Source organism: Nycticebus coucang, chromosome 20 (assembly GCF_027406575.1).
Source record: "Nycticebus coucang isolate mNycCou1 chromosome 20, mNycCou1.pri, whole genome shotgun sequence".
Lineage (NCBI taxonomy): Eukaryota > Metazoa > Chordata > Mammalia > Primates > Lorisidae > Nycticebus > Nycticebus coucang.
In genome coordinates this window covers 54,564,807-54,588,494 of record NC_069799.1, presented here as the reverse complement: position 1 = coordinate 54,588,494, position 23,688 = coordinate 54,564,807, and the positions used below count along the sequence as shown (strand labels likewise).

Below are 23,688 nucleotides of genomic sequence, written 5' to 3'. Positions count from 1 at the left end.
ATAAGAATCATAGAATATGACACTTTTTAATTATTTAACATGAAAATTAGCTTGAGAACATCTTTGTTTTCAAGAATTTGACCCAGCCAAATTCTAATACCTCCACTTTTGAGAATCTATCACTTCATTGGCGGTGCCTGTGGCTCAAGGAGAATCTATCACTTCATGCAGTTTTGCATTTTGCCTCTGGACAAAAAGTATTTTATAAAATAAAAATCTATGTTCTTTTTGCTTTTCCCTGATAGGATTGAGTTTCTTAGCATGGAGGTGACTGATAAATGTTACAAAAGCCCGATTTATTCCACCTTATTAATTGTTTGGCATCCCAGGACCCAGGACTCACAATCTTTACCCCACATTATCCTGACATGGCCTCTTTTTCTGAAGGGTATATATATACAAGATCTAGGAAGGGTCACAGACTTCCAAAGAAAAAGATTTCCCAATGAGACCTCTCAACTTTATAGAATCTTCTGATGCAACCTGAAAGAACCCCATTGCATTCTGGTAATATTTTTCAATAATAAAACAGGAAAAAGAAATAAACTCCCCCAACCCAGGTGGTTTTTTAAAAAATCTTGTTCATGATCATAATCTTTTTTTTCATTTTGGAGGATGTACCTTTAAATTCTAAAAGGTATATCATTCTTCAGTACTGTTTCTGAAGTTATGTTGTAAATAAAGCAGGACTATATTTAATACAGTTTAGTTGGTTCGACTTTCCCTAAAATTATATACATAAATGCTAGAAGTATAAATTATATCCTCAGCTTCATGTAGCATTTTTCTTCCAAGTGTGTGTGGTTTGCTAGAATTTGCATCTAGAGGTTTTGGAAGGACTCTTCTGGCATGTAGCCCATGTGAGCAACACTCAGATTTGTTGTGTACTGAACGGCATATTAAATCTTGTCTCATAACCTTAGGTTTCTCATCTGTCATCTTGAGCTGAATTCAGAATAAAGCCACAGCTTCTTACATCACTACTTCAGCAAACACTAATGCAAACCTTCACTTCCAGTGTGAAGAACCCATGACCAGGGCACGGGGAGAGGTAGAGCCCTTAGAAAATTTGGCCACCAAACAAGTTCAATTTCTTAATATATCCGTTATTTATTTATTTATTTTTTTTTGAGACAAAGTCTCACTATGTTGCCCTCTGTAGAGTGCTATGACATCACAGCTCACAGCAACCTCAAATTCTTGGGCGTAAGCGATTCTTTTGCCTCAGCCTCCCAAGTAGCTGGGATTATAGGCACCCACCACAATGCCCAGCTATTTTTCTTTAAATATATCCATTATTCAAATCCTGTTAGGCTTGTTATGATTTCTATAAAACTAAAGGGTATCAATTTTGAGATGAGGATAATTAATGACCTAGTACACAGCGGGGATGGAGGAAAGGAAGAGCAGAGAGAGAGGAGGGGGGCTTGGGGGAAAAGGAAGAGCACAGAGAGAGAAGGGGGAGGCAGGGAGAAGGAAGAGCAGAGAGAGGGAAGGAGGGGGAGGAGTCTCGGTGTGTGACACACCTTTGGGGGCAAGACACAAGTATGTGAGGGACTTTACCTAACAAATGCAATCAGTGTAACCTGGTTTCTTGTACCCTCAAGGAATCCCCAACAATAAAAAAAATTAAAAAACTAAAGGGTACCTAATATTTTAGTCTCTCTGAAATTGTAATAGAATATATGAGTCATCTTAATTAGGAACAGATAGGAAAATCTTAAAAATGAACACATACCTGCAGGGAATGAATTTTTGAAATTACCAACTGATTGGCAAAAAAGGACAAGTGATATTAAATATTAATGGTTTAATTCCAGTTTTTCTTAGCCCTTCTTAGTCTGTAGCCCATTTTGAAACTTAATATAACTATCCCCTCCCTGCCTCCCCTCCCTCCCCTCTCCCTCCTCTCCCCCTCCCTTCCTTCCCTTCTCCCCTTCCCTCCCTCCCTTCCCCTGGTATCACATCTACCCTTCCTTTGGGCCTTTTCTGCTCATGGGTACTGCCAAGTTCCTTCACTCTGCTTTCTGACTAGATTTGGTAGAAAGCAGTGAGAAACGTGGACCTTGCGTCTGGGATGGCCGTGTCTGGTGTCTGACGTTACAGATCTTGCTGGGGCAGGGCTATCCAGCTCAGTATTCTGAATGGGGTTGAAATCCTAACTGTGGGACTTATTTGTCATGTTGGAATTGGTATGAAGATGTAGCCTATGCTAACAGCTACAAACTGCTAGCATCACTTTACAAAGAAGTGATTAAATACACTTGTGCAAAGGTGTGGTAAGAAGACAGTCTCCTTAGATCATCAGGTGTGAATTATTTTCTTTAGAACTGTGCGCTCGAATAGTGCACCCAATATGAATCTTAATCAGTCTCTCTGTCTAGGTAGACACGCCAAAGCAGGAGTTCATTCCTGCCTGGTGTGTTGTTCACTCTCTAGGAATTAGCTTTATGAAATGTCTTTGGAATGTCTTTGCCTCTACTGATCTGAACTTGCAAACCAGATAGTGTTGCTTGCTTTTATTGATGACACAGGATTTGGCCTTTTATCATCAATGGAAAATCGATGTGTCATACAGTGTTCACTAAGAAAAAGGGACGGGGCCTTTTTGTAATTCTTCGTCAAATGATTGCTTTATCTTGATTTATGCCTCCAAACTTTTTCTCCTTCAGCAGAAAATATTGTGTCACTGTCTGTGATAGCAAAGTGATCTATACCAATTTATGCTCTGAGTTCAGCCTCCTTCCAGAACGGTTTGTGGAACATATCAACTCACTATAGATTAGGAAGACAATGCATTCTTTTTTCTTGAAAGTATAGGATTTTGATCATTTCAGTTCATTTCCAAGTTTCTATAGCATTGTTTTTAGTTAAAATATTTCTGTGTAAAATAAAAGATTGTAGTGATTGTTATGTATTTGAGCCTGGGAAGAAACTCTGCCCGCCTCCTCGTGACAAAATCGCTCTTCTTCACGTCAGGACGGACATTGGGAAATGCTTCGGGGCTATTTTCTGAAATTATTTTCAAACAGCATTTACTAACTTTTTTGCCAAACTGAAATCTGATTATAAACTTTTGAAAACTAGTTTCTTAGAATGGAATTCAAGATTTTGTCTTCTAAGTATTTTTTTTTTTTTAAGACAGAGTCTCACTATGTCATCCTCAGTAGAGTGCCATGGCATCACAGCTCACAGCAACCTCAAACTCATGGGCTTAAGCGATTCTCTTGCCTCAGCCTCCCAAGTAGCTGGGACTATAGGCACTCGCCACAATGCCTGTCTATTTTTTGGTTGTAGTTGTCATTGTTGTTTGGCAGGCCCCGACTAGGTTTAAACTTGCCAGCTGTGGTGTATGTGGCTGGCACCCTAGCCACTGAGCTACAGGTGACAAGTCTAAATAATAATTATTATTTTTTATTTATTTATTTTTGTGTGTGTGCAGTTTCTGGCTGGGGCTGGGTTTGAACCCACCACGGCCAGCATATGGGGCTAGCGCCCTACTCCTTTGAGCCACAGGTGCCGCCCGTCTAAGTAATTATTTTTTAAACCAAACGCACATTCTAGTTTACTTTCTGTGTTGGAAACATAATATTTCATTGTTTCTGTTCTCAACTTTCCTTTTTTAACTTAAAAATTATTAGGATTTTGTTTTGTTTTGGCATGGAAGATGTGCTTTATATTTTATGTAAAGCCTTCTGTCAATAGGAAAAAACCAAAAATATGGATAAGAGGCTGGGTGTGGTGGCTCGTGCATGTAATCACAGCACTTCAGGTGGCCAAGGCAGGTGAATTACCTGGGCTTAGGAGTTGGAGACCAGCCTGGGCAAGAGCGAGACCCCGTCTCTGAAGATAGCTGGGTGTTGTAGGAGGCGCCTGTAGTCCCAGCTACTCGGGAGGCTGAGGCAAGACGATCACTTCAGCCTAAGAGTTTGAGGTTGCTGTGAGCTGTGATGCCAGGGCAACAAAGTGAGACTCTATCTCAAAATACAAAAAAAAATATATATATAAAATACAAACATAGATGAATGCATTCTGAAATGGGTTAGGTTGAGGATGTTTACTCATTCCTGAATCCGTCTTGGGGGGATGGGGTACGGGTAATGAAGAAGAAAAGTCTTAAAAGTGACAAAAATAGAAGTTAGTTTGCATAATCTCAAGCTTATGATTTATTGGAGAATTCTGTGATGTACTTAAAACTTTGATTTACACTGATGTCGGTTATTACATGAAAGCACATCCGTATCAGATGTAGACAATGTCTATCCTTCTGTATCTCTGAATTCACAGTTCTATTCACATATGCACAAATACATACACGGTCATGTACTTTCCGTCATTAGCATGACTGCTGTGATTATTCTTAGCGTGTATTATAAGTGTGACTGCAGTATCATTAGTGTGATTACCCTTCTAACTGTAGCGCTCCTATAATTGCTTCAGGTCACACGAGCCAATGTTTCCCCACAGTATCCCTGACTCTCACTTTTTCTAAATTATTAAACAGTCTAAAGCAGTGGTTCTTAACCTGTGGGTCGCGACCCTTTTTAACAATGAAGATACATTGCACCATTAGAAGGTGGAGAACCACTGGTCTAAAGCAATCAAAACCCACTAAGACCTGTCAGAGAAGCTAGAGGCAGCCCGGCTCTGTCTCAGGGAAGAGCTTTATTTTTTATCGTCACTACAGTGTTTAACAACTACTCGTTTTGACTTTCAGGATGTGAATGCTTCTCCTGTGTTTCTGCTCTTTCATTTCATTATACGGAGAACCTCCCTGGCTGACCACCTCTCCACATTGAAGGTCACCTCCTTAAGCTGTTGTGATTTTCATAGACCAGGCATGCACCATGTGTATCAGTACAGCAGGCCTAGCTCCTTCTGTTGACCACCTCTGTATGTTGAACAGTTTGCAGTGCCTTGAGTGGTCAACTTACAGAGGGTCTGCCGTACTTTAGGGTTTCTTCTTGCTTTATTCTGGTGCCTCTGTCTTGGCTGCCATAGGTAATAACATCTTCCTCTAAACGTCTTAGCATCTTCCCTAGTCAGTCAACTATTAATGATAGAGGTAGGTTTCTTACATGTGTTATTCTAATACCTAAACCAAACAGAGATGCTGCAACTCCAGAACGGCAGGCTGGTATCCACTATGAACTTGGGTGCAGCATGATCAAATTACATCTAGTATAATATATACTCGTATGTTAACTTAATATAGCCAAATGGGTTTATCTCAGTAATGCAAGCTGGGTCTAATAACTTGATAATCTACCGTGTTAATAGAAGACAGGAGAAAAACCATGTGATCATCTCAATATATGCAAACAAGGAATTTACAAAATGCAACACCCTTTTATAATAAAAACTCTCAGCAAACCAAGAACAGCAGAGGCCACTACAAACCGTTACACATGTTTACAAAAAACTCTGTAGCTCATACCATACTTCACAGTGAAAGGCTTAATACTTTCTGTATAAGATTGTGAAGAATGCAATGATACATTCTCTCCCCGCTTCCTTTAAATGTGATAGTGAAGATCCTAAAAGTGGAAAAGGAAAGGATGGGCTGTAAGGAAACATGGCAAAAGCCAAATGCTTTAAAAACTTTGAGGGATAATATTTTACTCTCTTTAGTTTCTGTTGCCTAACAAAAATTAATTATGTAGTTTTTTGTCTGCTTTGAGACAGAGTCTCACTATGTCGCCCTCCATAGAGTGCCATAGTGTCACAGCTCACAGCAACCTCAAACTCTTGGGCTTAAGAGATTCTCTTGCTTCAGCCTCTGGAGTAGCTGGGACCACAGGCACCTGCCACAATGCCCAGCTATTTTTTTGTTGCAGTTGTCATTGTTGTTTAGCAGGCCTGGCTGGGTTCAAACCCACCAGCCTCGGTGTATGTGGCCGGCACCCTACCCACTGCGCTGTGGGCTCTAAGCCTAATTATGTAGTTTTAATTCACTGGTCATGAGTTAGCTCTGCACACACCAAGCGTCTCATGAATAGTTGGTCGTGGATTCTGCTGTGTGTCCCTCCCCAGGGGACACAGTCCTGAGGACTGGAGACCTGCTGTGTGATTGCATCTGAGCTCACCTCCTCCTCCCATCCAGTCTGCTCTTTCACTCCCTCACAGATTTGCTACCCAGGGTTGTACCCAGGGAAGGTTCGGTATCCAAATCCCTAACTTAAATCTGTTTTACATGAAACCTGGCCTGAGCCATGTTTTCATGATGTTCTGGACATGACCCTGAATAGTCAAAGAAACCCAAAGTCAGATCCTGGAATTCCACGTTCTGTTTTTCCTTTTAGCCTCTACTTCTGCCAATGTTTTTCATGTCGACTAAAAATAACTCACCATGCTTAATGTTTATTTAACAATTTCTATGTGCCAGGGTCTATTTTTTTTGTACATTATCTTTTTATATTCTTCTCTAAATTCAGAGAGTTCTCCTCCTCATGGAGAAAAGGAGGATTGTTCTGTAAAAATGTTAATATTAGGGTGAAGTAGGGTTAGGGACAGGAGGGGACATTTTATACTTTTTAAAAATCTTTATCTAAAATCATGTCAAAATAAAAATTTAATGTACATTGTCTATATAATTTGTATAAATTCTAAAAAACAAAAAATGAAAATAATAAAAAACAAAGAGTGGTTACGATTTTCAGTGTGAATCTAGAGTTCAAAATGATACATTTTAGTTCTGAGTTTGAAATTTGGGGCTCTATATGTGAAGCAAATATACCTTCTTAACTTTTCTTTTTTAAAAATCACAGGAAGCAACATAATAAAGAGGAAATAACATCAAGGCAGGGGTGAGAATTCCTGGATTCTAAAGGATAAAGTTTCCACTAAGGGATCTAATAACTTTATAGATGTTACTTAATCTTTGATGACCTGATTCCTCATCAGAATAATAAAATGATGTATAGATTGCTTCTAATTATAGACTTCTCTAAATTCTGTTTTAAATTCACAACTGATTGAATTCCACTATTCTTAGATGTAAGGGTCACAAGTGTGTGTCACACTTTATGGGGGCAAGACATGATTGCAAGAGGGACTTTACCTAACAATTGCAATCAGTGTAACTGACTTATTGTACCCTCAATGAATCCCCAACAATAAAAAAAAAAAAAGAATCTGAAATAAACTTTTTATCCTGTTGTAATAAACCACATAAGCTGCCATGTATTCTAATTATTTCTTGAGCTCCTAAACAGCATTTCAGCTTGCATTTTATGTTTTATAATTGAATTTTAGTTCAATTCTAAATTCTGGAGATCAACAACTCTGCCTGTATATATTTTAGAGACAGCCCTCTCTCCTTTCTGGTTTCAACAAAATAATATTGATTTTCCAGAAGTAAACAATGAATGAATTGCCCAAAATAAATGAACATAAACAATAAACGTGAACTCATAACTATAACTCCCTCTGTAAATTTTTGCTTAGTTCACAGGGAGCTTATGTTTTAAAAATAAGTGCAATTTAATGGCTGTTGATGTGGATATGATCATATGCCCATTGATACTAGATCCTAGTATCCCAGGATGGGAATACAGATACAAGTGGAAGATGAACTTTGTTTTCAAGGAATGTGTATTTTAAAGAAGGCAACAGGGGATAGAGAAATACAAGCAAAGAATTACAACAAAAAGGGAGTGACATTTGATTCCGTCTCTGACCACGCAGGGCAGGTGTGATGAGACAGCCCTGGCCAGGGCTGGCCCATAATTCATGGTTCCTCTCACTAGAGCAGGTGGGATGTTCATTCAGATGCATGAGAGAGTTGGTGCCCTTGGGGCCACCCATGACCAATCAGAGATGAAGCTCTTTGCTCCTCTCCATGCGACAATTCTTATATTTCTTTTTAGGACTCCTTAGAAGGCCTGTTAGGTTCCAAAGCAGCAATAAGCAACTTGATAAGACATCTTTGCACTCAGCCTCTCTTCCTTCACCGTCCTATTCCTCTGCTCCTCACTCTGTCTTCCTACGTTAACTTCTCAGATAATATACTGTATTTTGATTCAAATTAGGAAAAATAATTTTATATTCCATCTATGTCTCCAAAACCTGTAATACCATCAAAATCACATAAAAATGAAGGTTGCTATATAGAATGTTTGTCTTTATAGATTAAGCTATAATCCCCCAAATATTTCCAAATCTTCGTACAGACATTCCTTTCCTTATTATATAAGCTTCACCTCAGAGGAGAGCTTACCAAAGAGCATAGTTAAGAATGTATTGTAGAAAAAAATATTCTGTATCTCAAAAGTTTGGCTGGGATTCTTACACAATTGAAAAAGGATCTGCAAACATTTCTAACATTTTTCTAGTCGTAAGCCCAAGTCTAGCACAATGATCTTAAACTTTCCTTTGGTGATTGGAAAAATAATAATTTATTTAATTTATTTATTTTTAAGGGGTGAAAAAAATACTAGAAAAAATAGAAAACTTTGCTGATTGGAAAAATAATAATTTATTTATTTTTAAGGGGTGAAAAAATACTAGAAAAAATAGAAAAATTATCTGGGTGTGGTTGGCACATTCCTGTAATCCCGCCTACATGAGAGACTGAGGCAGGAGGATTGTTTGAGTCCAGGAGTTTGAGGTTCTGAGCTAGACTTAGACTATGGCACTGTAGGCTGAGAAACAGAGGGAGACTGTCTCAAAAAAGAAAGAAAAATAGCTGTTGCTACTTGCATTTTCTATGAAACCAGTGTAAATGGCAACATGTAACTCAGAAATTAAGCTGTTTAATATGTATGCTTAGATTTTAGATTGACTTTGAGCTTTGATTATTGCAGGGATCATCCACTAGGCAAAATGTAGTCGTTTTATGCCTCGGTTTCATTAACATGTATGAAAATGTCTTTGCCTTGGGTGTGAATTTAGAGCAGGTACAGCTGTCCTTGCCAGGTCATGTCTCTCTGCACCTGTCACCACGGGACGGGTAACTGGGACCATCAGGAGAGGAGCAGTGAGTGTGGTATCTTAGATGAATTTAAATAACATTACTAACAACTGAAATAAAATCCTTAGCCCCTCTGCTGACTAAATGGGCCCTTTCTTGTCCAAGGAGACCCCCAGAAAAATCTTAAAGCCAAGTTGCTTGCCATGAGAGGGGAGAAGTCAGACCCTCTTTCTATGCCCCTTCCCTTTTGCAAGTTTAATACATTTTTTCCCCTGTTTTTGCAGTTTTTGGCCAGGGCTGGGTTTGAACCTGCCACCTCCGGCAGCACCCTACTCCTTTCAGCCACAGGTGCCTTCCCATTTTTTTTTTTTTTCCTTTTTCAAAATGTGTCTACTTTTTTTGGCACCCTCTACGTGTCACTCTATGTATCCAGATCAAGGACTTTACATCTTTACGTTGCTGGGAATCCACTTTATTCTTTTAAACACAGACATTGGATTAGATTTGTAGTTGTCAAATTTTCCTCATTTCCAACCACCGAGAGTTTTTTTTTTTAAACAGATTTCCAATCTCTATACTCCATGCACCAGTATCAGACGCTCTAGAGCACAGTGTCTTACAAATCTGTCTTTCTAGCAAAATCTTTCAGTAAGTCTGATGGTAAGATAAATTTGGCAAACTTTGGATCAAGTGGTATGTAAATTAGGTGATATAATTACTTGATGTCTGAATCTACTTTACAAAAATCCTTGAGACGAATAGTAAACGCCAGAATTCATTCTAGCTTATCTCCTAAATAACATCAAAGGACCTATATTCTTTTTAACATTGCATTTAAAAAGACACCAACTTAAATGCAACTAATTGAAGATAGCTGAATTACAATAAATTATGGTATTTTATACTCTTAAAAACTTTTGGTGATGTAAGGATTTTTCTGTGTTACAAACTTCTAGTGATGTAAGGATTTTTCTGACCATGTTAATTGTTGATATTGATACAGGGTTCCCCCACTCAGGGCTGGACAGGGAACACCACCCCCCAACCCCGTGTGCCCTCTTGCAAGGTCATGAACAAAGCAGCCTGAAAAGTTTGGGGTGGTTGCACCTTGAGTGGGGAGCACACACCCTAATTCCTTCCCTGAGGCAAAAACCGCAAAGACCTAATATTATACATACCCCTAGAAAAAAGACCCATGCAGGAGATTTCCAATTTGGGTCTTTCCATTTGCTAGAAGCTCTGGTGCTTTTTAATTCTTCGCTATTCCTTTCTATCTTATAAATTCCTGTCTTACCACTGATCTGTGGTGGGTGGGTTCATTCTTCAAATCCCCGAGACCAAAGACCTACTGAAGAAAAAAATTCTGCGAACAGTACTATCTCTTTGCAGCGGTTCACGACCCCTTTGTAACAATGAAAATGCATCCTGCATATCAGATATTTGCATTACGATTTGTAACAGTAACAAAATCACAGTTATGAAATAGCAATGAAAATAATTGTATGGCTGGGGGTCACCACAACAAGAGGAACTGTATGAAAGGGTCGCGGCATTAGGAAGGTTGAGAACCACTGCTCTGGAGTGTTCCATATGCTCTTTCCTCATGAGGATAGCAGGGGTAGCCGCTGGGAGAAGGCTGGCAGGAGACACCGGGGCTTCTTTTCCTCTGCTGTGGAATTCCTGGGCAGGAAGGAGGAAATGCCACATGTAATTGGATCTGAGATTTCTGACCTAAGGCTTTAAAGGGATTTCTGATTTGAGGCACTGCTTGAGACCAACTCAACCGCTGAAGTAGGAGCCCGGGGCAGGCAGTAAATGGACACCAGAGAACAAGAACAATAAAAAAGTGGTCTGGCTTGTTTAAGAACAGATGAAGCTGAGGTGACTGCTTCAACCTTCTCCTCAGGCAGCGAAGGACCGTCCTGCTGAGCTGCCACAGGGTGTAATGAAAGTTCGGATAACTAATTCTCAGTTTGCTTAGGATAGAAATCTACCAATTTGTCAGAAGTTAATATTTAATTTTTATTTTTAATAGATACAAAAATACGATGCATGATGAGTTTGGAGAAGGCATTAAGTGAGCAACACCGTCATTAGATAGAAGATGATGTTCCCTATCAAAAAGTTCAAAATGAAAACATGGTTCTGTATCGAAAGTGCCTTTCTCTTTTTTTCCCTTTGGTTTTGACTTGACATCAAGAATCCTATCACATTCCAATGTATATAACGGTAAGAGCTGAGGTCTGGTTTAGTGAAATTATTAGGAAAGATGTTCAGCAAAACTTTGAGCAAATATATAAGCAAAAAAATTAATTTGCACAGCAGGTCAGTTAATGCATCCAATCTCACAAAATGGAGATCCAGAAAGTTATTGTCACTGGAATAAATAAATTGATTTTTTTCACAGAAAAGCCAAAGAGCTTTCTCTGCAAGAGTAGTTGGTTACACGAGGTGCCGTGTTGTCACAAACTGAGAAAAAAAGCAAAAAACAAAGATAAAAACAAACACTTAAGAAATTAATGACCTTTAGCATGATCAGAACTTTAGTATCTTTATAAAACTATCTCTTAATGTTGATCTTATTAGGAAATTATATAACTTAATACAATATATCTTCAATATGCACATATTCAAAGATCACTTGGGTCATAAGGACCTCTCCAAGTATAGACCACTGAGCAGATTTTACTCTAGATTTCTATAATAAAATTTCTATTTTTTTTTTTTTTAAGCAGTTAAGGGGGCTTGTTTAGGTAATGCATTTCTCTGGAAAACAACAAAAAAAAGATGTTAGTTATATTAAAAGGTCTCCAACATTTCTGGATATTTCTGTATGGTTTTCCCTTCATGCTATAATCTGGGTCTCTTGTATATTTTAACCTTAATCTCATCAGAAATATTTCTTAAATCATGGGTTTTGATGCATGAAATTTTCCTAAGTTACATTATAAGGTGTACATCATGTTAAAGTTAACAAACAAAATATCCTCAAATACTATTGATAGTTTAGGAGATACTAAAGCATTTCTTTATGAAAATAATAAGAAAGATAACATTAAAATCAGACTTATATTTCATGGAAATCCAACTTGAAAAGTAACTACAAAATTGTCAAGAACAGCAAATATTTTAAAGAAACATTTCATATGGCATATCATACTTTTGAAGAACAAATTGTCTTTAAAAGCATTCGTTGTTTTGTTTTGTTTTGTTTTTAATAAAAACTTTAGACAAATTAAAGTTAATATAGTTTACTTGAGCAAACAATGATTCATGAATTGGGCGGCCCTCAGAACCAGGAGAGGTTCAGAGAACTCCACCCAGTAACATGGGCAGGCCGTATTTCTAGATAGAAAAAAGAAGTGACATGCAGAAAAAGCTTGATAGGTTATAGTTCAACATTTGCCTTATTTTGGCATGGTGTGATTAAGTATTTGCTTTATATGGACATGTTCTGATCAGTTGGCAGCCTGTAATTTGCTGAAATTGGGCTGCTGTGATTGGCTGACACTCAGTTACAAGAATATACTCACCAGTTAAGTTTCAGGTTGCTACACAGGGATCCAACATACAGAGGCAGCTTTAGCTCAAGTTTTAATGTAACAGTTTCAAAAGAATCATTATCTTCACTGAATTAATATTTTAAAATCCAAATTAGAGTTCATTTTAGAGGAATATTTACTATATAGGACTTATTTATGTTAAGACTTTGAAGTATAATTACAAATGATTAAAATACCATGTAACAAATTGTGACACATAGAAAATACATTGTTATAATAATAACAAAATGCTTAGTAGATGTTACAATTTCATAATAAGAATTAATACCTAAATACAAAGAACTGTCTAAATTAGTTTTTTATTGATAAACAGGGAGCATTCCCTATCATTCAACACCTAATGGTCATTATATATAAGAATGCTTAGAAGCCTATTAAAGATAGAAGAAAAAAATGAAAATAAAAGTTTGATGAAAGCCTTTGGATTTTTCAAACCAGTCAAGAATTAGACTCATTTAGAACATGTTTTGGACATCATTTTACTATCAGTCTCTCTGAGGATGAGTTATTTTAACTTTCTGGTTCTCATTTGTTCAAGAGTAGAATTGGGGCTTTGGATTCTAAATGCTGCCTAATGTCCCATTCCGTATCAAAATGAGAGGTTCTTTTTTTTTTTTTTTTTAATTTGAAACTACAACTGATAGAGCTAGCATATATGTATCTAATGTGTATATATATATATGTACACACACACGTAAATGCCTCTAATTGATGAAATTTATATTATTCCAGATGGAAAGTCATGTTTGAACAACAGCTAAAACTCTGGGAATGCAGGCATAAGTAAATTTAAGAATGGAAAAGGAGGGAGAACATGGCAAAACCATGTAAATATAGGTAGAATCCGGGAACAAAGCTATGTGAAAGAAGAAAAAAGCAAATGCAAGTTGTTGTAACAAAAAGAAGCAGGGCAACCTGTCCCTCTTAGGGGTGGGAACACAGCCTTGGGGCTGCATGGGGCTTTCTGGATCTTGCTGCATCTTGGAGTATGGCCTTTTGACTGAATCCTTTTTTTTGGAGACAGAGTCTCAAGCTGTTTCCCTGGGTAGAGTGCTGTGCTGTCACTGCTCACAGCAACCTCCAACTCCTGGGCTTTGGGCAATTCTCTTGCCTCAGCCTCCCAAGTAGCTGGGACTACAGGCACCTGCCACAACGCCCAGCTATTTTTTGGCCCGGGCTGGATTGAACCTGCCAGCTCTGGTGTACGTGCCTGGCGTCCTAGCCGCCTGAACTACAGGCATCAAGCCTGAATCCAAATTTTATAGAACAAATCCTTTTAATAGCGTGATTTGTAAGGTGAAGTTTGGATTGGGTTGAAGGGCCACACTTGGGGATTTGGACGGCCACATGTGGCCTTGAGGCCATAGGTTCCCCACCCCCAATGGGATAGGATTCTGCATCAAGAGTAACTCCAATGGTTTTAGTTAGAAGTGGAAGTTTCATTTTTCCTAAATCTGTAATGTGCTAGTTGTTGTGATAGGTGCTGTGTATCCTGAGCTGTATGTCCCTCAGCAACCCTCATGCAGCTTGAAGTCTTGCAGAGGAGACAAACATTAAATGAACAAATGCTTATGTAAGTAGAACCCTAAGAAGTCTATAAAAATGTAACTTCAGCTCAGTGGTCAAGGAAGCCTTCTCTGAGGAAGTAACTTGTAAGCTGAGACATCATATGGGAATTTTAACCCCCAATAACCAATGGGTGGGTATTAAGACACAGTTAACTAAAGCATAAAGACAACTGTGGGCTGTTTAGGGTTTAAATCTATCACTTTTTTTTTTTTAACTTTAGGTCTGGTTCATTTTTTTAATTGCCACATAGAAATAGGGGTATAATTGGTTTCTCCTTTCATAAGAGAATGAGTGGCATATGATATATTTAGTAAAAAGACTTGTATATTAAAATTCTAAACTAGGGTTCTATCCTCTTTTCATTAAATGCATCTAATTGTATGAAAAATAAAACATTAGTGTGTTGATCAAAAAAGAAAACATTTTAAAAGTTTAGAACTTTCCTTCCTAAGCGTGAGTTTAATTTTGATGAGTGTGAGCCAGTCTTTTAGATAGTATTACATTGTATTCTGTTAAAATCATATCATACTTAAATCATTTTTTGTATAATAAATTCGTCATTTTCTGAACTTTTTAATCAATAGTTCTAAACCTTCTTTAATTTTCTAATATTGACCAGGCTTTTTCAATTAAATCTTTCTTTATAACCTCCTGACAGATAGGTTCCACATAAATTCTTAGGACTGGAGAAATTGAGAAGTCTTTGTCCTCATTCAAATAACAGATTAGATGTGAAGTGGGTTGCAGGATATATGAGTCTCCAGAGGATGCTTCAAAGTAGCATGTGCGTTTGCAGAGTTTCAAGTAGTAAATTAGTTTCTAATTGATCAACACCTATCCCTTTTCAAATCCACTTGTAGGCATGTTCCAGAATGGTACTTTTACAAACTGGAGGCAAAAAAAAACAGGCAGAAAAACAAAACCTTATCCAAATTTTGGCCATTTTTATATATCTGAAAGGACAGAGGAAAAATGTAGCTGAAATAAACTGCATGGTCTGTGAACCCTTTGAAAACAACAGAAGGCAAATCAAATCTCAGTGACCTGGGTGCTTAGAGACCACATTGATGATGACACTGTGTGTGTGTGTGTGTTCTCTTTCACTTAAGAAGAGTGTCAGAAAGAATTCTATATAAATAAACATGCCTGAGGTTTTTAATGACCCTATTTCCTCAGCCACGTCCCTGTCCTCCTTTCTTTTTTCTTTATTTCTTTTTTTTCTTTCATTTTATTCTTTGACCTCAACACTGCAAAAGCCTTGATGGAGAAAGATTTTGCGGGCAAGAGTTAGGTGGATGGCCAACTCCGAAAAACTCTGACCAAGGGGATTCCCCCTTTCAGAATAGTATATATGAGATATTTTATAAGGGGTAAATATTTGCTGTAAATATTTTAATTTACAGAAACATTTGGAAAGAATTAAAGGTCATGGTGCTTCCATAAATTCAATATCTGGGCAGTGTAACACTATCCAAGTATTCTGCTGGGAGACGGTTCTCCAGAGATTTCTTGTGTTCTTTACAGTTCAGCTTCTGAGCAAAGGGCATGTTTGAATGGCCTTTACTGTGAGACATTTGCTTACATCCCAGAGTTAAGTACTGCTTCCCTCTCTCTTTGGAGGAGAAAGTGGGCAGATGTGCTAGAATCTTCCAATTTCCGGTTCCTTTCCTGAGATGTGGCCCCTGCACTTGCAGGTGAACACCTGGCCCTACACACGTTGCCCTGGGGGACCTGGGGGGCTTATGGAGGGCACTCCTCTGGCTGCGCTTTTTCCTGTGCGTCTAAATCAGAGCTCCATTGTTTGTGGTTGTGAAACAGAGGCAGATGAGCTGGCAAGTAGGGTGGAATCTCAGACACTTCACTGTTCCTGGCCTAAGATACTCAAGGCATTATAAACGCAAATGTCTGTGGGCACCAGGCGTAGGACATGGGTTGACAGAAGTAGGTTAGGTATAAAGTAATAAATGACAATGACAGCTTCCATGTCACAGGGAGGACTGGGACAACAGCGAAGGAGGAGCAATATCTTCTTGTCAAATACTCTAAACTTAAAAAGTTGGCCATGTATTTTACTGGAGAGTGCTGTTGGGGTTCAACTAAACTCCTGTGTGGTGGGTTCAACCCAGGGGTTAGTATTCTTTTTTTTTTTTTTTTTTTTGGCCGGGGCTGGGTTTGAACCTGCCACCTCCGGCATATGGGACTGGCGCCCTACTCACTGAGCCACAGGCGCCGTATTCTTTATCTTAGTGGTGAGATAGTCAAGGATGAGGATGAAGTTTGTTCTTGATAACCATGGAAACAGTCTGCACGATGCCTAAGTAGGAAGTCCCATTTCTTTCCTGAATCGATTCTTAGCAAGCCATAGATTATAAAGTCAGACATTAGCTAAGAAATGTAATACAATGCTAAAAGATTCAAGGAAAATTCTGTGATTTTTTTTTTTTTTTCTCAAAATCAGAACTCAGATATCAGATTTTTTGTTCTTTCAAGTAATCCCCTTGTACTACTTGGCCTACTTATCTGCCTCAGGTTTTAGCATTTTATTTTGCTTCTGCTATTACCACAATTTTTTTTTGATTATCCTTCTTTCTGCCTTAAACTGCCTTATACAATTTATTATGGTTCTTAATGCCCCCGTTTCATAATAAATGAGTTTTCTATGTCTGGCATAATAATTTGAAACCTCCAATTATTCTTCACTGTGTGTGTGTGTGTGTGTGTGAGAGAGAGAGAGAGAGAGAGGGCGGGCCAGAGAAAGAGTTAGAAACATAAAATTTGTCAGAACAAAACTGAGTCTTACGTCATAAACATTGGTTTCAGAGTATGGTATCAACCGCAAAGCTGGTTAAAAACAATCTTATGTTGAATTTGACAAATAAATATTGACCTAGAAAGTGTGAGATTCTAATATGACTTTCTAAAAGCCCTAATAAGAGTAAGTTACATGGTAAAATATTACATAGTTATCTGAATGCATTTATAGGAATTTAGTTAAGCTTTTAGCCAAGTATAAAAAGATGCAAAAAGAGTTTCATGCAGTGCCTTTTGATTTTTTTCCAATGTTTAGATTTATAGGAAAACCCAATGAAAAATAAATGGACACCATTAAGAAATAGAAAGAAATCCATAAATAGTTGTTCTCTGGAAAATTTTTAGAGGATAGCATGTGAAAAATTTTTTGTATTTGAATTGCAAAGTAGATGGAGAGACTTGAAATCTGTACGCCCTAGTTAGAAAACAGGGTGTACTGAGTTAGCCACTGTGAAAAAATGTGAAAATAATAGTTGAGATAGTGATGATTTATGGTAATAGGTATAGAATAAATTCTTTTTATTTGTTCATTGAGGTTAAATTTACATAAGTAAATTTTATCCTGTTTAGGTGAGCAGTTCTATGAATTTCAAGAAATATATACGCACTTGGAATATGTAGGAGATGAGCTTCAGGACCACCTGCGTATAACCCCATGCACTCAGGTTCTACCTTGCCAAACTGCATACTTGAAAAGCTGGTCCTCTGGTATATACAGACTTTGCATCCTGCATCCTTTGAATTTGTGTTTGGTTAAAAATGTGCATAGGTGGACCCGAGCAGTTCGCATCTGTGTTGTTCAAGGGTCAATTGTGTACAATTGTGTAACAAACCATCACAACCAAGATAGAGAATGTTTCTATCATCCACTCCACCCCAGTCTCCCATTTCCCTCTGAAGTCAATTCCTTTCATCTCCAGCCTTGATAAGACAAACCAGATTCCTTTTCCTATAGTTTGGACTTTCTTAGTGTGTCACATAAATGAATTGAGAAAGGAGGCGGCCTTTTGAGTCTGGCTTCTTTCACTTAGGATAGGTTGAGAGTCACAGCTACGGTTGCAAACTTCATGAGTTTGTTTTCTTTTTATCGCTGAGTGATATCCCATTGTACAGATGTGCCGCCGTTTGCTTATCCATTTACCAGTTGAGAAATATTTGGGTTGTTTCCAGAGTTTGAAGATTACAAGTAAACCTTATGTAGAGTTTGTAGAAGGTTTTTGTTTAGACTGATCTTCACTCTCTTGGGCAAACAGATAGCTACACATGGTATTGCTATAACATATGGGAAAATATTTTAAATTGCATAAGAACCTGTCAAATCAGTGGTATCATAGTAGTTGATTTGGCTGTACTACCTGGATGCCCACTAGAAATGCATTGGAGTTCATGCATTGCTCCACACATGTCCTTTTTATAAATTCGTAACAAGATGTCTTTGAGTCTTTCTAAAGGTACATTATATTACAAGTTGACATATTTCATTGGAATTTTATATTCTTTTTCAAATACATGGTGGATAAATGGAAAGTAGGTGGCAGGTTGAATTAATTTCATTTTTTCTTATGAGTTAATAGGGCCTAAAGGAGGGGGGTATATGTGATGACTATCATTTCTATATCATTTAAAATTTTTGTTCCATAATTCAGCTTCTAAATCTATAGAAGGATGAGTTCGGGCAAGTCTCCAGAGCCTTATTAATAATGTTTAAGCCTGTAAGTTCCAATGTAGTTGATGAGGCCACTTCATCTTTATTTGGAGCATGCAGCAACCCTAAAAAGAACAACTTAGAAGAGCTGGTTTACTTCATAAAATTTCCAAGCCAATGATAGTTTTAACGTAAGTAGATTTGGCCTTTCTAGTTAAGGGAGGTCATTTAAACTAAACTAGATTTTCAATTGTCCTTTAAGTCATTCAGGGAGGTGCTCATGGAACTTAGGAGTAAAATTTGACTTCTCTAATTTCCAGAATGCCAATACTATCTTGGATATAATGTTTAATGTTTTTGTTTTAATATCCTTTCATTAATTGGGGGGAGAAAACACCAGCAATGAAAGTGACTTCTCAAGAATAAAAGAGCATTTGGATTTGTTCCTTTTTTATGATCATTTTCTTAGGAGTAGTTTCTTAGGATAATTTACAAAGCTTCTTGCAATGCTAAATTAAATATCAGACAAAGCTTTTTGTAAGATTGAATACAGGACAAAGAAGAGTTAAGCATCAACATTTATGACGTCGTTGTTGAAGTGTGCTTTGTTATGAGAAAATCTCGTGGTCCTGGCATAGAAGTAGAGACGTGGACTCATGAAAAAACGCAGAGAACCCAGATATAAAACCCTCTGTGTACAAACAACTAATCTTCAATGAAACAGACAACAATACATACTGGGGACAGGAAATCCTCTTCAATACATGGTACTGGGAAAACTGACTCCTATCTCTGACCCCTATCTCACCATACACAAAAATTAATTCAAGATGAATAAGAAACTTAAATGCAATGCATGAAATCATACACATTCTCAAAGAAAATGTAGGAAGAGCTATTCTAGACAACAGCCTTACATAAAGAATATAATTATGACACCTAAGGCAATTACAATAACCATAAAAATAAATGAATGGAACTTTATGAAATTAAAAATCTTCTACACAACCAAGAAAATAATCATCTGAGTAAATAGACAACCTACAGAATTGGAGAAAATGATCACAAATATCCTATAAAGGGCTAATATCCATAATGTACAAAGAATTTAAACAAATCAGCAAGGGGAAAATGAACAACCCCAAAAGATATGAACAGATTTTTTTTTAAAGATGATGGAAAGATAGCTAACAAACATATGCAAACATCCTCAGCATCATTAACCATCAGAGAAATGCAAATTAAAACCACAGTGAGATATCCCGTTACTCCTCTATCAGAAGGGCTACATTAAAAAGTCAAAAAAACAGTAGATGCTAGTGTTGCCAGAATTTCTTTCTGCTTTTTAGATCCTTGGTCTCAGACATTTGAAGAATAAACCCATGGACCACAGAGATTGGTGATGAGATAGAATTTAGTGAGATAGAAAGGAATAGGGAAAAAAGGAAAGACATCAGAGCCTTTGGCAAAGCAGGGAGACCAAAGTGGGAGGTCCCCTTGTGACTTTTTCCACTAGGAGCTTTAAACTATTGGAGAATTACATTTGCCAGGACTTAACAGACTTGATTAGTGACTAGAGATTAGTTAGTTGATTAGTGACTGAATAAGGGTATTAACAAATGAATGCAATTCCTTCAGCTGGAGCGGGGGAGAAGCAGTAGAAAGTGCGCTCCAGAAGGGGCGTAGATTACATGGAATCCTGGAAAACTGCTTTTCCATCAAAGAATGCAGTTTGTAGAGAAAAAGTCTGTTTGCTTAGGCTTGGAAAATGAGGGTCCTTGTTCAGCCCTGAAGGGGGGAATCCTTGTATTACTGGTGTGAACACAGAGCGAAAAGAATGCTTATATACTGCTGATGAGATTGCAGATTAGTACAACCTGTATGGAAAACAGTATGGAGATTCATCAAATAAACATAGACTTACCATTTAATCCAGCAGCCCCATTAATGGGTATCTACCCAAAGGAAAAGAAATCATTTCATCAAAAAGACACCTGCACTCAAATATTTATTGCAGCAAAATTCACAATCTTAAGAAATATGGAATCAATGCAAGTGCCCGTTAATTCACGAGTATAATAACAAAATGTATATATATATATATATCATGGAGTACTACTTAGCCATAAAAAAGAATGAAATAAGGTATTTTGTAGTAATGTGGATAAAACTGGAGACCATTATCCTGAAGTATCTCAGGAATGGACAAATTCCACATGCAATCTCTAATTGGGAACTAATTAATGGGCATACATTGGCATAGAGAAATGTAGTGATCATTAGAATCAAGATGTGAGGAGGGGGAAGGAGACTGGGCTGAAACCTGTGTATCACATACAACAAACACTGTTCCTGTGATGGGCTCACTAACGGCCCTGACTTAATCATTATAAAAGCTACCCATGTTAACAAGAAATATTTATCCCTTTCATACTTTGAAATAAAAATAAATAAGTAAAATAGGAAATATGGTTGGCTTAATTAAATATTCCGAGGCTACTGCGATCAAATTTATACATAAAAATTGACAGTTTTGTTATTTCAACTTGAAACTATTATTCATTAATTTTCCAGGATGCTGACATTTAGAGGGTTAGTGAAATTAACTATATTTTAGATATAAATAAATTGTGCATAGAGCAAGATCCAACTGTCTTTGGTCTTGAATTATTTGTGTCTTCAAATTGGTCTTGAATGCTGATAGAAGCAATGTTAAAATGCTTCAGTGTAATAGGCAGTAGACTCTAATAGAAGGGTTGCTTACCTATGCAGCCCACTGTGGATTAAAGAATTTTTTCTATAATTTGAATAAATAGCTAATTGACTACATATAAAGGTAAAACGTGGGAATACTTTGAATAGTTGAACCCAGATGCTAGAATAAAGCTTTGTGTATATATCCCCAAGGTGAGCTCACAAATAATTTTCTGACAGCGATTTCCTCTTTCTTCTGATTAATAAACTAATGATGATCATGATCAGTGTGGCCAACTCAGTAGTCTTATTCTTATTTATCTTAGCTTTTCGTCATTTTTGTGCTAGCTTCTGAGCTGTTTGTCAGCATGCTCTAAGTTACTTTGCAGCGGGATACATACATACTGGTCTAGCTCATCTATTGCTAAACGATCTGTCTTGGCTTATGCTTCCCCCCCCCCCGCCCCCAAACTGTTCATCCAACTGTAGTCTTTTTAAAAATAAAACGAAGATATTTTCTTATGTTCTGCCCAACACTGATTTTTGTTTATTGAGAGTATGTGTGTGATTTTGTGTGAAACATCCTTTCTATGTTTTGGTTTTCTGTTCTTCTAACGTGTCTTTTAATCATGATGGTGGGGAAAAGTTGGACTTTATATTTGGAGTGACTCATTGTAATGCAACAGGATGCTTAGCTGCATAATACTATTAAATGTTGTTCAGGCAACATCAGGCAGCAATATCAGTATTTGCCTATTAATCAGATGCATAAACTTTCCCACTCTTGATTAATTTCTTACTGACAAGTCAGGAAGAAAATCTTGGTAGTCGTCAAAAGGACTAGTACATTGGAGGAAGCTGTCAGGAGGTTTGAGGTCATCATTTGGACCTTTTAAAACACTCTCCTCTAAGGAGAACATCAGTAAGTAAAGTATGCGATAACTTACAAGGGAGGATAGAATTCGAAAAAGAAGCTAAGATTTCAACTCCCACATATAGTATGTGTGAGGAAAAATAAAATAGAAACATATGTTCATATAATGGCAGAAAAATAAGTACTTCTTAAAAGTTTGAGTTTGCTTAAAGTTATTATTAAATTATGGTGGGATTCCTGGTAAGCCTGTAACGTATTTGCATAAGTATTAAAATAATTCATCATGATTAATTCTATTACAGTACGTCTCATTCCTAATCACAGTCACCATATACTCTAGTGGTTTGTCAGTGTTTCGTATTTTACTGAAGTGCTGGTAAAATTGCAGCTCCCGTAACACCACAGATGTCATCTGAGGTCACTCTGATTAATGTGCCTCTGAAGGAGAACTAATAATAATCAGCCAGTCTCATAAAGTGTTCCAGAATAAGGTCTCTCTGTGAGAAAAATGTTAAAGCTCAGAAAAAGATGCACCCTAGCAAGAGACTCAGGTAGCAAATTGGGTTTCTAGAAGGCTGAGATTTAACCTTAGAAATGGATGAGCCACTGGGGTAAAGGGTCAAGGTAGGGACCGAGGATAGTAATTTGCCTTTAAATACTTAAAGAGTTAGAAGAAAGTAAGGCAAATCTAAAGTTAATGGCTGGACCTTATAGGGTCAAAGACATTAATCTGATAGATTGAAATTTTAAAAAATTGAAACTTGCCAGGAACAAAATGAGCTCTGTGGGTCTAATGGGCCAGGAAGGGACAGAGCTTTCTATTTCTGGAAATGTTGGAGGGGAGGTGAGATGACCGCATGGGGAGACTCCTGCAAAGTGGTATTTTAATGGTTCAGAAGAGGTCATCTTTGGGTGAATTCTGAATTCCTTTTCAAATGCAAGTTGCCCTAACTTAATTTCCTTCACCGTGTCAACAGATTTCTTACATTTTGTATGTTTTAGATATTGGTGGAGGCTTCTGTGGGAGATGGCTTCACGGGAGATATTGCAATTGATGATTTGTCGTTCATGGACTGCACCATCTATCCTGGTAAGAGAGAACATTTCAGTATGTGAGTACTTGCAAACCCCTTTACTTGGGGGGGGAAACTGCCAAGGAAATCAGTATTTCATTTCTACAAATATTCCAAAATATCCTCAACTTTTGATCTGCATCTCAAATCTATAAACCCTAGAAAAGATTGCTATAAGTCTTTGTAAATAACTAAAGTTTTTGTGATTATGGGAAAGAGGTTTAGATCAGTTATGTCAATGCTAAGGAGTCACGTCTAAAGTTAAACTGAACTTCTGTTATATTTAATGGGTTACAATAACCAAACTGGTTGCCTTGTAAGACATAAAACATTATTAACCTGCCAATTACCTTCGGTGATATTTTGCTCTTGGGCTACACTTTAAATATTCACAAGGATTGTTGTCAGCCAGTTCCTTTCCGTATTATAGATTTCTATTTATTAAAATATGAATACGCATGTTTCCTAGATTCATATCTGTATCCCTTACCTTTCCCCCAAACTCCAGACTTACTTAGCAGCTCAATCTGAATGTCTAAGATGTCTGT

The 23,688-nt window shown here is 37.4% G+C and overlaps 1 protein-coding gene across 1 annotated transcript in view; it reads left to right on the top strand.

The window, feature by feature from the left end:
• Nucleotides 1-23,688, top strand: part of MALRD1 (MAM and LDL receptor class A domain containing 1) — a 513,794-nt gene that overhangs the window by 117,741 nt on the left and 372,365 nt on the right. Inside the window, exon 19 of the mRNA XM_053573250.1 lies at nucleotides 23,070-23,157. Within this exon, the coding sequence (XP_053429225.1) occupies nucleotides 23,070-23,157 (88 nt within the window). The remainder of the gene's footprint in view (nucleotides 1-23,069; nucleotides 23,158-23,688) is intronic.